Genomic DNA, 13,956 nt, shown 5'->3' with positions numbered 1-13,956 from the left:
CGCAGGGGTAGAACTAAGGACGAAGTTGTAATCCCCTGCCAAGGGGTACTGGCCCGTTTCACCGCTAAAGACGATGCCACGCACGCCTATGTACAGCTAAGATCTCTTCCAAGTGCCATGTTGCTTGAATATTTAAAACGCCAGATAGTCGTGTTTTATTGTGCACCTTAAATTACACAAAGTATTTGTCGTAGTGTGTACTAACAAACAACGTTGCTTTGCGTTAGTTCATTTTTGTCTCGAAAGGGTACGGCTGCATAGGTGAGCATGCTTGCGTGATCATTCCATCCCATGTAGGGTTGGATACTAACAAGGCCACATCAACCTCCACAATACTGTCACTCAGATGCTTTTACTACCTTAAAGCTTGGCCACAACGCTTGTTAATATTATGTGTTGCACATGCTATTTAAGTAACACCATCTCGCGGTGTTTTTAAGAAATTGAAAGGAAAAAATAAAGCAATTCCTTTTTATCCTATGTCTCATCAAGGTGTAGAAAACAGCTCAAACGACGAGTTGGCATTGACTTTCGTTTCACCGTAAATTAATATTCTGGTCATTGCAAATATGGACAGGCAAGTTTAGGACTATTTACTAACGACTGTATGTATGACAACTCGATAAGCTTTCTGCTGAAAAGAATGCAATATCTTTGCTCAGGAATCATCGCTAGCGTTGTTTTTCTCTTCGCTCGTAAGGATATACTTTATCCAAAACCAATTTTCTCTCATTTTTGCGTCACCACCAATTTGCCCATGTGTGTTTAGGAAAGACGACTAAGACGTTCGCCGCCACTAAGCTTAAGGAAGAGGAAATCGTCGACACCAATGGAGCTGGCGATGCCTTTGTTGGAGGTAAGCCAATTTTACCGCAAACGGCATGCCGATTTGGAGTGAGACAAATGTTACACCCCCTCTGCTTTGTCTTCAAAAGCATTTTGTAGCGCTAAATTAACACAGGGGCGGCGCACTTTAAATTCACAGTGGCCGTTGGACACACAGATACATTGATTGATTGATTGTGGGGTTTTACGCGCCGACGCAACGCAGGCGATGAGGCGCGCCGTAGTGGAGGGCTCCGGATTAATTTTGACCACCTGGGGATCTTTATCGTGCGCCGAAATCTCGTACACACGGGCGTTTTTGCTTTTCGCCTCCATCAGAAAAGCGGCCGCCGCGGCCGGGAATCGAACCCGCGACCTTGTGCTCAGCAGCGCAACGCCTTAGCCACTGAGCCACCGCGGCGGGTCACACAGATACATGCGAAGAAAACAAAGCATTGAAGGGCATACTTCAGCTATGTATAATCAATTGTCTTAAATGCTTTGGAATGTTCGCTTTGCGCTGAATTCACGATAAAAAAACCTCGTGCTCGTAACCACGCAGTTTTGGAATAGCTGGAACGGCATTGTTAGCAGGAACGGCATTGCTGCAGAATAATGTCTCCAGAATACTTTCTACTGAGATGAACGCGATTTTGACATGCCCAGAAGTACAATTCTTCGCATCAAAATGCCTCAGTTTAGATATATTGCATGGAGCAATAGTTCGGTCAGCCGAGGGCGCTGTATAACGAGCAGACATGAGTTTAAATGTACCCTGAAAACTTTTTTATTTTTTTTTTTGAAATCTTAAATGCTTGCATAATGTAGTCACCCAACACTCCCAGTACTTAAGATTAGGGGGTCGAAAAGTACCTTAGCCAAACATTACGTCTATATGCCCATCAGATAAAATGTAAACTCGCGCAAACGATTTTTTTTTCTTTCCCGGTCTTGACGTTCTTCGAGGGCTCGAATTTATTATTTATTTATTTATTTATTCATACTGTAAGCCTAATTAAAGGCTCATACAGGAGTGGTACAGTGCAAAAAATATGACACTTTAACAAATCTCTTCAAAGGCGTTAGCATACAAGGGCTAATAAAGGCGATGTATGTTTATATTTGACAGGTCAACACACTTTCATTATTATTGAGAGTTATACAATGACGTCCCTAAGGCCATGTAGGGGCTATTGGTCTGTTTTTCTTCAGTTGCAGCACTTGCAACAACACCAGCGCGTTTCCCGTTCTCCTGCCTGTGTCAGGTTGCGCTTAAGTTTCACTCATTAAAGCCCTGGAGTAGCAGTGAGATAAAGTAAACCTTCACCTAGAGAAACTAGCATTGCGATAGAACTTCTCCAGGCTCCTCACTTTGATTGGGGTGATGACGTTGTTAATCAAGCGTACGCTGCGGCACACGTACGTAATCATAAATCATTGTCCGTACAGGAGAAGAGAAAACCCGGACTTCGCTCGCTTATCGGGTTACAGCATTTGGCCTACACTCAGCCTAACCTCACAGGGTCGTGTTGAGGTCATTTGAGTTTGAGCTGGACACCATGAACTCAGGAACTTATGAGGAAGAGAAACGTTTTATTCCTAGCGAGGCTTAGTAGGGACGATTGATCTCTGCCGACCAGGTTGCACTGGGACTGGGCGTCCCAGCGAGTTAGGCCAGACAACCAGAAGGGGAGGCGGGGGCAGGGGTACAGGGAAGGGTGTAGAATTTCGAAATGGCGCGGGGTGTATCTTGTTTGTGGCTGCAATGTGAGCAAGTGGGATGACAAAGAGGGATGGTGAGGCATGCGTGAGGGTAGCTCGAGCGGTGAGCAAGCGAGTTTGCCCACCCCTGGTAATAGCCGTGTTCCCTCCTTTGGCAGGCTAGATGAAGTCCGACAGAATGTGTCTCATATCAGAGGTTTGCCGAAGTTACGATCCTTGATATACTCTCTATCAGTTCAAATAGCTGAATAGACCGTTAACATAGTGCAGGTTTGCATGCATCCCAGACATCCTGGCTTAAATTCGCGCGTTGAAGAAACAAGTTGCCACAGCATCATCAGGTTGGCGCTATCTCCCTGAAGAGGCGTATCCTTCACCCCTACCTATTGAAAAAGGCGTTGGACTACGATGCCCAGGTCTAGCCGGTAAATAAATAGAGTAATAGAGTTAGTCCGATCTCTAAGCGTGCCAAAACCAATACCTATAATGCGGGTAAAAAGATACCAGTAGATACAACCTTTTTATAATAAGCCATACTAATGATTTGAATAGCAATATTTAAGCAGATCCCACCAATAACTTCGGAATTTCGGACAAAACGCGGCACTCATAGTTACCACACATTATCGTCTTGGCCCTCTTTGGCATTTATGGTCTTCGCGCTACAAAACCAACACAAACACACAGTTCAAATCAAATCAAATCAAAGTTTATTGGCTACATGATAGTGAATAAATATATTGGAGTGGTACAAAAAGAGGTCCCGAAGTGAAGCGCTGCCAAGGGGACCTCTTATTATTGAATGTATGACAAGTGATTAATATTAGCGGTTTAGCCATTATTGCAGGCGTACAATTTACAAACAAATGTTCCAAATCGGCAGACATACATCCAAACAATTATAGCTTATACACTATTACGAACCAGCGTTTAATTTATTGTTCAGGTTATCAGGAGACAAAATAAAAGAAAAAAAGAAAGGACGAAAATATAGAAAGGAAGAAAAAAAAAGAAAAAGGAAAAAGAATGTTTGGTGGTGCAATAATGAATACTTTATAGCACACAAATACCAATGTGAAAAAGACGTGACTATACAAACTACCAATGCTCAATTACTTCATCAACAAAATGACCACAATAACAAAAACAAGCGCAAAAAAATTCCCCGCATTTCCCCGAGGGGAAGAATGTGAAAGTGCGAATGCACGAGTTGAATTTGCGCGGTTCGGTAATGTTCGCGAAAGAGAGATCACACACACACACACAACTACAAAGAAAGAAAGATGAATTTATTCACAGACACCTATTTGTCTATTTGTGTTGTCGTTGTACTTGATTGCTAGAGCGGATCTCAGCTTTGAAATTTCGTGTCAGTACTCCTTTAAGCGGGTGCATTAGCCCTTCTCACGCCCGATTCCTGGCCAATTCCCCACGTGGGTATGTGCCATGTCAGCAGGAACAACAACAACAATGAGCCATGGGGACGCGGCCAGGCAGCGCGCGCCCATCTCCCCCCGTTGCTAGGGAAGACGAGGAGCGCGCGCACCCGCAGCTGTTGCTATGCGGACTACGGCGGCGGACGATTCAGGCTCGCTTAAGAAGTGCATTCGCACTTAAAAACATTTTAAGCAGAAATAATATAACGACATTTACTTAACGCAACATCCGTTAGAAATAAAGGAAGGTAACTACAGTAAACAGGAAATAATTGAAAAAAAAAAATGCCAGGTAGTTTTCAGCAGTTATTTCCACAATACGAACGAAGTAGACGCCTAAAAGTAGGAAATGATGCGGTTGATTTGATTGATACAGGTAATTCATTTCAACATTTGATCGCACTCAATTCGACAGTTAGTTTTCCATAGTTGGTGCGTATTTTGGAGAGCAACAAGTTGTTTTGAAGCGCAAAACGTGACGCAAATTGAAGTTATGAATGTATTTGTGCCGAGAAAGTTAACCATGCATTTCAACATAACCTCACACGTGGTTATAATTTTGTAATTTTGTTATTTTGTAATTTTGTTTCGCAGGTTTTCTGGCCATGTATCTCCAAGGGAAGCCTCTGGAGGATTGCGTCCGCTGCGGCATCACCATGTCCATCGAGATTATCAAGAGGTCCGGATGCACTCTACCTGATAGAAACACTATTTCAGCTTTTTAAAATGAGCACGTTGCATCGAAACAGCGTCATTGCCAGATCATGCTCTCCGTGGTGCCTGCAGGAACGCAACGTTGTTGAGGGAAATTGTAGTCGTTGCGATGGCGGGTGGGACTTAAGTGTGCAGTAGCACCACAACATGGCTGCTCATTTTGGGGTTGGGTTTTTAAAAACATTGAGGACTGCAATAAATTGTGCGTGTGCATCTGCCAAGCGCCTGAATGGAATTTCTGCTGAAACGGTTAAGACCAGGCATTTACCCCTCATTTTCACAGCAGCAGAACATGATATTAATGTCTTTTGCTACTTCTTTTAGCCCCCTACAAACAGCGCCCTCCCGCCCGCTTCCTTTCTCGACTTGCTCTTATGTAGAGTGGACACTGGAATACTAGACGCTGAAGAATCACGAGGCCACATTGTTAAACATTTAGCAATGTGACCTTTTTCTCCCGCGTAAATATTACCTTTCTAGTTCATGACTATAAACCAGCGCTATGACACCCATATACGTAAATAATTGATTCTTTCGTGATTGAAAGATTCAAAGGTTCAAAGATTTTATTTTCTCAGAAGTGCGAGGAGGCAGGCTGGGACTAAGGGCTACAAAAACCTGACAGAGGCCCCAGCCCCTTTTGGTACAGTAAAATAAATATGCAATTGACAAAATGGGAAATCTAATGTTGGAGTACTAAAAATATTGTCACGAAGCCAAAAACGGCGCAGTAGCCTAGAAGTAAAAAAAAACGTTTATTGGAGCGAACTTGTGCTCCCTTAACAACTACGGTACGGTACGACAACTTTATTGATAGTGCCTGCAGACGGCTGGTCGCCCTGTTCTTGTTAGGGTACTTCGCCGCGACGCGGCCTTGACGTCGTCTCGGTTGGTGTCGCCTCTACTTTGGCCGCGGCCCCGCTACTTCCTCGGGTCGACCACGCCTGTCCCTGGTCTGGAGCGGCAGTCTTCCCTCGGGTTCGCTGGGTCGCTGCCTTTCGAGTGCGGCCGAGACCTGCTGGACGGCCTGGATCTGGGTCTCCCTGTCGTAGCTCCTCGTCGCTGCTTCTAGCAGCGGCGGGATCGTCTTCCTCGTTGCCGCTTCGTGTGGATTTTTGCTGCAGTCCCATAGGACGTGAGCCGCTGTGGCTCTCTCCTTCTGGCATGTGCGGCAAAGGTCACTCGTGTACACGTCCGGGCACACGTGCTTCATTAGGGCTGGGGTGGGTAGCGTCCCCGGGTGGGGCGGTGGCATCGTTCTCCTCTTGTGTCTGTACCACTTCGTTATCTCGTTGTATGTGGTCATGTTGTCTTTGGTCTCCCACCACCACGTTGGATCGACGGCGGCAGTTGCCGCAGCGCGGTTAGTGAGGCCTCGCGCCACGGCGTTCGCCGTCTCGTTGTGGTTTGCGTACCCTCTTTCTGATAAGTCTCCGCCCATGTGTGCAGGGAACCATTTCATCGCCACGCGGTGGCTCTCGATTTTTGTCGCTCTCAGTATTCGCGCGGCTTCGCTGGTCACTCTTCCCCTGGCGTAGTTGCGTACTGCCGTTCTGGAGTCACTGAGTATGGTCGTGCACTCGGTGTCGGCGATGGCCAGGGCGATGGCCACCTCCTCTGCCCGATGCGCCTTCCGTGTGCGCACGCTTGCTGCTGCCTTAGTTGTACCTGTCGTGGTTTGGACTACGACTGCTGCGTAGGCTTTCTCGTCTCCCGGGTATTCGGCCGCGTCTACGTATACGGCTCCCTCGTCCCTGGCGTGGAGGTCGATGAGTGCCCTGGCTCTCGCCTCTCGCCTTTCCCTGTTGTATTCTGGATTCATGTTTCTCGGTATTGGGTGTACTCGTAGCCTTCTGCTGATGTCTTCTGGGATTGTCCCTTCTGTTGTATTTTGTTCCCTCAGGCTTATGCCCAGGTTCCTTAGTACTTGTCTTCCTGTTTTTGTTTCTGTAAGGCGCGCGAGCTGCGCCGTTCTTTGCGCCTCTGCTATTTCTTCCAGCATGTTGTGCACGCCGAGGGCCAGGAGTTTCTCCGTGCTCGTGCCGTCGATGAGCCCGAGTGCCGCCTTGTACGCCTTGCGTATCAGCACGTTGATTTTGTTCCGCGCGCATTGCCTCCAGTTGTGGAATGCTGCCACGTACGTTACGTGGCTCATTGCGAAGGACTGTACGAGTCTCATGAGGCTCTCCTCCTTCATTCCTTTTTTCTTGTTTGATACTCTCTTTATGAGTCGTATGGCCGCGTACACTTTGGCCGTCACTCGGTTGACCGTCTCGCCGTTCACCCACTTCCGTTCGATTAGCATGCCGAGTACCCGAATCTTCTCGACCTCAGGGATCGTGAGGCCGCTTCTCGTCTTGATCCTGATCTTGTCTCTCTCTCTCTCGGATTTGTCTCCCTTTGTCCTTCCGGTTGACCTCTTTGGTGGAATCACCAGTAGCTCGGACTTGCGTGGGGAGCAGATGTGGCCGGACCCGTCTAGTGGCTCTTCGATGGCCTCGACTGCTTCTTGCAGCGTGCTCTCGATGTACCCGTCACTCCCCCCCGGTACCCACAGCGTCACGTCGTCGGCGTATATGGTGTGTCGAACCCCCGCGACTCGCGAGAGTCTCTCGGCCACCCCGATCATTACCAGATTGAAGAGTAATGGTGAGATGACCGAGCCTTGGGGGGTTCCGACGCTGCCCAGCAGCTTCTCGGGTAGCCGCAGGTCACCGGCGTTGATCTCAGTGGTTCTGTTCGTCAGGAAATCTTTGATGTACGCATACGTCCTGCGGCCCATATTTAGCTTCGCCACTTGCGCCAGGATCGCGGAGTGCCTCACTTGGTCGAAGGCGCTCTGGAGGTCCAGGCCCAGTATGGCCTTGTTGTCTCTCGTTCCCGTTGTGTCGTCGAGAATATCGTGCTTTAATTGAATCATGGCGTCTTGGGTGCCGAGCTTATTCCTGAACCCAATGATCGTGTTGGGGTAGAGCCCTCCGTCTTCTAGGTACCTCTGCCATCTGTTCAGGAGGACGTGTTCTAGCACCTTGCCTACGCAGGACGTCAACGAGATTGGTCTGAGGTTCTCGATGCCGGAAGGTTTGCCTGGCTTTGGGATTAAGATGGTCTTGGCCGTCTTCCATTGTCGGGGCAGCGACCCTGCGCGCCAGCACTTGTTGAAGTAGGCCGTGAGGTTCTCGATGGCCGTTTCGTTTAGATTTTTGAGTGCTCTATTTGTGGCGCGGTCGGGTCCCGCCGCCGACTTTGTGTTCAAATCTTGTAGGGTGACGCTGACCTCCCACACCTCAATGTCCCGGTCCAGCCACTCGTTCTGTTCCCCCTGGTGTTCCGGGTGCGCCACGGTGGGTGCGGTCGGTAGGTACTTGTTGTTGATTCTCCTCTTCGTCTCGTCTTCCCCGTGCTCTTTTCTGGCTTTGTGGATGATTCGGGCCAGGTTGTCGTGCTGGTGGGATTTGGTTGCGCTATCGTCTAAGAGGCTTTTCAGCATGCTCCACGTCTTGCCGCAGTGCATCTGGCTGTCCGCCTCGTTGCACACTTCGTTCCATTGTTGGGTGCACAGCACCCTGCTGTGGGCTACTATCTCCCTGTTTAGTTCGGCCACCTTCTTGCGCAGTTTCCTGTTGGTTCGCTGCGTCTTCCACCTTGCCTGTATCGATTGTTTGGCTTCGATGAGGTGGGCCAGTCGGCTGTCGATTCTACCGACGTTGTCTTCTGTCTCGATGGTTCTGGTGGCTTCCTTTTCCTTCTCCCTGATTTCGTTTGTCCACTCCTCTATGTCCGTGATGTCCGTCTGCTCGGTGGGTAGCAGCTTTCGGAAGGCGTCCCAATCCGTGTGTCGGTGCTTTCGGTGGCCTCTGTATGTCCCTCCGTTGCACCCGATCGGGATCGTGACTTCCACGATGTAGTGGTCGCTGCCCAGGTTGTTTCCCGTGTTGCGCCACTCGAAGTCTGCCCTGTCGTTTTTGCCCTTTCTGACGAAAGTGAGGTCCGGCGTTGTGTCTCTGGTGACCGAGTTGCCGGTTCTTGTGGGCTGGGTCGGGTACGTGATTAGATTTAGTCCCAGGTCCGTGGAATCTTGCAGCAAGTCTCTGCCCTTTGCTAATGTCCTTTGGTACCCCCACGCTTGATTCTGTGCGTTGAAGTCTCCACATATTATCAATCTGTTGTCCGGTCCCGCGATCTTGCTCGCCTTGTGCAGTAGAGCTTTGAATTTCTGCTTCCCGTGCGACGGACTACTGTATACGTTTGCTATGTACGTGCTTTCCTTCTTCTTGTTTCCCGTTACCACTTCCACCATTGTGTGCTCTATCGAAATATTGTTGAGAAGCTCGTGCTCGACAAACGTGATGCCCTTCTTCACCATGGTGCAGACTCCCCTGCCACCCCTCCTGGCCGTTCCCCGGTCTTTTGGGCGACTGGCAACGGATCGGTAGCCTGGAAGTCGGACGTTTTCAGCACGGGTTTCCTGCAGCATGCTGATGTCCGGCCTTCTCGTTACTTGTCTCAGGTGTTGTTGCAGTGTCGCTTTCTTTGGGTCGTATCCGTTGCAGTTCCAGTGCCAGGCCAGGAGGCCTCTCACTGCTGTTGCTGGTGCTGCGGTTGTTGTCCTTTCCATGCTTGCTGGAGGTTCGCTATTTGTACTGTTAGTCCTTGTACTGTCGTCATTAGTTGTTGGCACATTTGCTCTAGTGTCGCTAGTCGATCATTAAATGCCTGGAAGGACGCACGGCTGTATTCTTCAAATCGGTTGAATCTGTCTTCCAGGTTGTCGATTCTGTCGCTGAGCTTGCGCTCCTTGAGATTTTCGAATGCTCTTCTCTTTGGTGCTGGTCCAACCGCTGCTGTCGCTCTCGGGTCCATTTCCATTTCTGTTTCCTCCTTCGTTGTTGTTGCTGCTGTCGGTTCCTGTTGCTGTGGTTGCTGTTGCTGCGTTTGCTGTTGCTGTTGCTGTAATTGGGCTTCCATTTTTCTCCGGTTCTCTTCTATGTCCCTGTTGATCTTGTTGATCTTTGCCTCGAGCTCCGCGTATCTCTTTCTCCACGCGTCGTTTTCTTCTTTGAGGGCTAGCAACATTTCGCTCTCTCCTTGGTTTCTCGTGCAGCTATCCGGGCGGCGACTTTGCTGCTGCGACCTTTTGGGTGCCTCCGTTTTTGCCGCCCAGCTGACTCGGTCCTGGGATTGGTATTGGCGCTGGCGACTCGCACTGCGGTCTCGTTTTCGGTCCGCACTTTTATTCGCTATCGGCCGCGATTCTCGGCTGCCCGCTGCGCGGCTTTCTCTTGATGTCATCAACGGCGGGAACTCGCTCGGGGCCAGCTGCTGTCTCTCCTGTTATTCCGCCATCTTGCGTTCCCATTGTCTCCTCGTCACTACGTAGGGGGTCTTGTACTTGTTTTTACACTCCCTGCCACCCGTTGGGTGCTTCTCTCCGCACAGCTTGCAGTTCGGGTTGCATTCGCTTTCGTGATTTTCCGTCGGGTTGGCCGTTCCGCAGTTGAAGCACACCTTCGCATCCGGGTTGGGGCAGACGTCCTTTCTATGGCCTACCTTGCCGCACTGCTTGCAGACATCGAAGTGCTTGCGGTATAGGCTGCATCTCGTGAGTACCGGGCCGTAGCGTACGTAGTTTGGGACCAATGACCGTCGTCGAGTTGCCGATTCTCTGCGCTCCTCTCGCCAGCGGGTTCCTTGGGTTGACGATGCTTCGGTCGATTTCTGCGGGGGTGTCTTCGACGGGAATGCCGCGTATGACTCCCTTAACCGTGCCGTCTGGCGTGGTTTGATAAGCGCCTACTTCGTGCGTCTTGTCTCCGATTCGTATGGCTTGGATCTTGGCGTAGGACAGAGCTCTCCCCTCGTCGGGGGTACTCACCAACATGATGTTTTGGTGGAAGTTGGGGCAAAAGGTGTCTGCCGCGCCGTCTTCTCTCGCAACCCTTGCCGCCGCCATGATTGCCGAGGCGACGGTGACCGTTCGCGCCTTTGCGATGTTCAGCCCTCCTCGTGGCCTTACGATTATCGTGATTTCCTCTCTCGGTAGCGTGTTCGGCATCCTCGCTGCCCTCGTCGTCGTCGCGATCATCTTCCTTCCGGCATTCTCTCTTGTTTTAGGTCGAGGCTGGCGAGTGTTACCGGTTGCGCTTTCACTGCTCGCCGCGGTTCTTACTCTCCTGCCCACGTGTGACCACTTTCGTTGAACTCTTCTTGGGTGATTTCCTCACCCTGGACTGCGATGCGCACTTGCCCGTCACTGTTGCTGGGGCCTGGGGTCGCGGGCATTTCCGGTGATGACGTCGTCGTCTCCATCTCCACGCTGTCGCCTTGTTCCATCGCAACGCCGGCGTTAGGCCTAGCCCGCCTAGGCAGGCTTAGCGGCCGTACCCCTCGGCCACTCGGTTAGGCCTGGTGGCGGGTTGCCGCTGCCGTGGGAATAAAGTCCTCTTATTCCTTAAAATGGACGTACCGCTTGGTCGAATCTGGTACCGGGCGATGCCCCGCACCTTCACGGACACATTTGTACTGAATATACAGCGTTAACTGTAATTAGCGTTGCGAAAATTAGCATAAAAGCCGGAGCCTATGTGAGCACGTCCTCTTCCTTCGGCGATCGCAGCGCCACCTCCCTTAACAACTAAAAAAATACGCAGGCGGAGAAACAGCAGCCAACAAAGTGACGTGCGCAGGCCAGCGTCGGCGAATCGAATACCGCGACGTCTGCTCTTCAGGAATTTACGTTTGGGCGCGAGTGTTTCTCGAACCGTCGAATTACGTCTAGAACACTGTACATCACAGGAGAATATTCAAGGCTGTTGATATTATTTATATTATTATTATATTATATTATATTATATTATATTATATTATGACATTATCTATAAAAAGAGATAACACATGCGGCATAAAAATGAAGAACAGAACACGTGCTTCACTTTGCACACAGGTTAGATATGCGCCGTTCAGAGCCGAGCCTGCTATTTTGAGCCGCTCTTTATAAGACAGGGTGATCCCTGGCTCAGTAAAAGTGAGCGGCGGCTCTTTTGGAGAGAGGGAGCCCCATCTCGCACGCTCAGTGATTGGTGTCGAACGGTGCGAGCCACAGCAGAGCCAACCATGGCGGAAAAAAACCAACTGATCCGAGCAGCCGGGTCAAGTGAGCCGGCTCTTTGGGGCGAGTTTAGCGCCAACTATTATAGGCGCGAGAAAGGAACTGCCCTGCTGGGCCACGTGAGGCTAATTTTCTAAATTCCTGCAGCGCATCCTGTCATGTGAGCAGACAGTCCGAGTCAGGATACCCGGGTCTTTTGTGCCGTTCTTCGGATCATCTGACTCGCTCTTTTTGAGAGCCGCTTTTTTAGAACGGGGTCCCGTCGGCAGAAGTGAATTACAGACTGGGAGGCCACAACCGCAGGAGTGAACGAAATGCGTCGACATTTTCAAAGTAATAAGAAAATACTGATGGAGGCGAAAAAGAAAAATGCTGGTGTGGTCAAGATTTCGGCGGACGTTGAAGATCCCGAGGCGGTCAAAATCAATCCGAAGCTGTCCACTATGGTGCGCCTGATCGCCTGCGCTGCGTCGGCGCGTTAAACCCTACAATCAATCAATCAATCAATCAATAAGAAAATAAACTCATGTGACCTGTATGATTCACCACAGTTACATTTGTGCGCTCAGCTATAGTCCGAGTCAGGAACCAGGCGGATCTCATGAGCCGCTCTGTTCAGAGGCGGTTTTCGCCTCCCGGAGGTTTTTTGGCAGAGCTGCTCTCCCACAGAACCGCCGCTCAACGGTTTCTCGCGTGATCAGTGCACCGTTTTGAAGCAGGTGCCCCTGGACGAATCATGTGAACACGTTCCCGTAGGGTTAGGTTTAGGCGTAGGGTTAGGCGTATCGGCCAACCCAGTAGGGCCTTTCACGTCATCTATTATCGGCGCCAAGAAGCGGGCCTGTCTCGCTTCGAATGAATTGAGCAAAGAGTTATTCATATACCATAATCCACATTACATGTATTAGGGTAGATTCTTGTATCGTGTTTTCCTGAAACATTGTTTTTCTGGCGTGACAGCTCACCAGTAGGGGCCGTAAGTGTGAGATGATAAAGTTGACAAAAAAATTTACATTTTTTTATTTTATATATCTGCCGAGAGTGATCTTTAAATACCGCAGACACATTAAAAAGTTTTGTAATGATTGTGAAGCCAATTTGTTACTGTACACGTCCGCCGGATTCTGTGACAAAAGAAAGGTTTCTATAACAAGGATAAGTTGCCGCACTTAAGTTACGCAATAATTTAGATCACGCTTAGCATAGGTTAATAAACCGCTGAGCAGTTCAAATAAACCGGTTCACTTCAGTGAACGGAGCTGTTCTGAGCCGTCCACTGAAGTGAGCCGTTTTGCCCATCTCTAACACAGATAACACAGACCGGCACATCCGGGTGGTAAAACAAAACACAAATAAACAAACCCAGCGCATGGTCGGCGGCATTACCCCCCTCCCTTCTATTAGTGCATCGACCTGATGCTACAATAAAAGGCAGTCCGAACAAACAACAAAAAAGTTCGTCATCATAACGTTTGCAACTTCGCTGTTAACTATAACTCATCATGATAAGTAAATGAAGCTCACAAACATGACAGAGTATTCACAGTGGCCAATCCTCATATTTTTTTTATAGCGAAGCTGTTTGTGGCTGCACTCCAGCAGATCGTCTCCCGCGAAAGACGGAGAGTACGCAGTGTAGACGAACAATTTTCGGTGACTAAAACTATGCATAAAAACTTATCATCTTTCCATAAAGAAAGTTTGGAGTTGTAGGTCTTTCCAACATGAATACGGCGTGAAAAGTGCGTCAAGACCTCCGCAAAGAGCGCGTCCCCCCTTCGCTGAAAGAGCGTCCATTCGATCGTGAAACCTGCAAAGACCCAAACACCCAACGAAGAATGAACCCATGGGATGAGCTCTTGGGCATGGTAAACGCATCAACCAGGGATCTAAATGTACGGCCTTAGCCCTAGATAGTTTTCGAGATAATAGGTAGAGCATGGTACTCCTTCTTCGCGATCTATGCCTGTATTGTCTTATCTAGAACCATTACTTTTTCGCCATTTTCGAGTAACCATTGTCACACAATTAGTTTTTTGCCGGGACACCTTCTATTCCACTAAAAAATATTTCGCTTTAAAATACAGCTCTTAGGGCATCCACTGATAAAATTGGCGCAGCTTACACTTGTGGCGCAAGGTTGGACAAACA

General features: G+C 49.3%; 2 protein-coding genes across 3 annotated transcripts in view; one reads left to right on the top strand and one right to left on the bottom strand.

Annotated features, from left to right (window-relative positions):
• The window catches only part of Adk2 (Adenosine kinase 2), a 33,273-nt gene extending 28,346 nt beyond the window's left edge, over window positions 1-4,927 (top strand). For both annotated transcript variants that reach the window (XM_077688995.1, XM_077688994.1), the window contains 2 exons: window positions 770-856; window positions 4,578-4,927. In XM_077688995.1, the coding sequence (XP_077545121.1) occupies window positions 770-856; window positions 4,578-4,708 (218 nt within the window). In that variant the 3' untranslated portion in view covers window positions 4,709-4,927. The remainder of the gene's footprint in view (window positions 1-769; window positions 857-4,577) is intronic.
• Window positions 4,735-11,030, bottom strand: LOC144159740 (uncharacterized). The gene is made up of 5 exons (XM_077691440.1): window positions 10,922-11,030; window positions 7,853-9,134; window positions 7,378-7,699; window positions 6,711-7,308; window positions 4,735-4,763 (listed from the first exon to the last, which is right to left on the bottom strand). The coding sequence occupies exons 1-5, from the start codon at window positions 11,028-11,030 to the stop codon at window positions 4,735-4,737; spliced, it is 2,340 nt and encodes a 779-aa protein (XP_077547566.1).
• Window positions 11,031-13,956: the final 2,926 nt, after the last annotated feature.

This window comes from Haemaphysalis longicornis, unplaced genomic scaffold (assembly GCF_048455015.1).
Source record: "Haemaphysalis longicornis isolate Haplotype H1 unplaced genomic scaffold, Haemaphysalis longicornis Haplotype H1 scaffold_10, whole genome shotgun sequence".
NCBI lineage: Eukaryota > Metazoa > Arthropoda > Arachnida > Ixodida > Ixodidae > Haemaphysalis > Haemaphysalis longicornis.
Note: the sequence above shows the minus strand (reverse complement) of the source record. Positions and strands in the feature narration are given on the sequence as shown.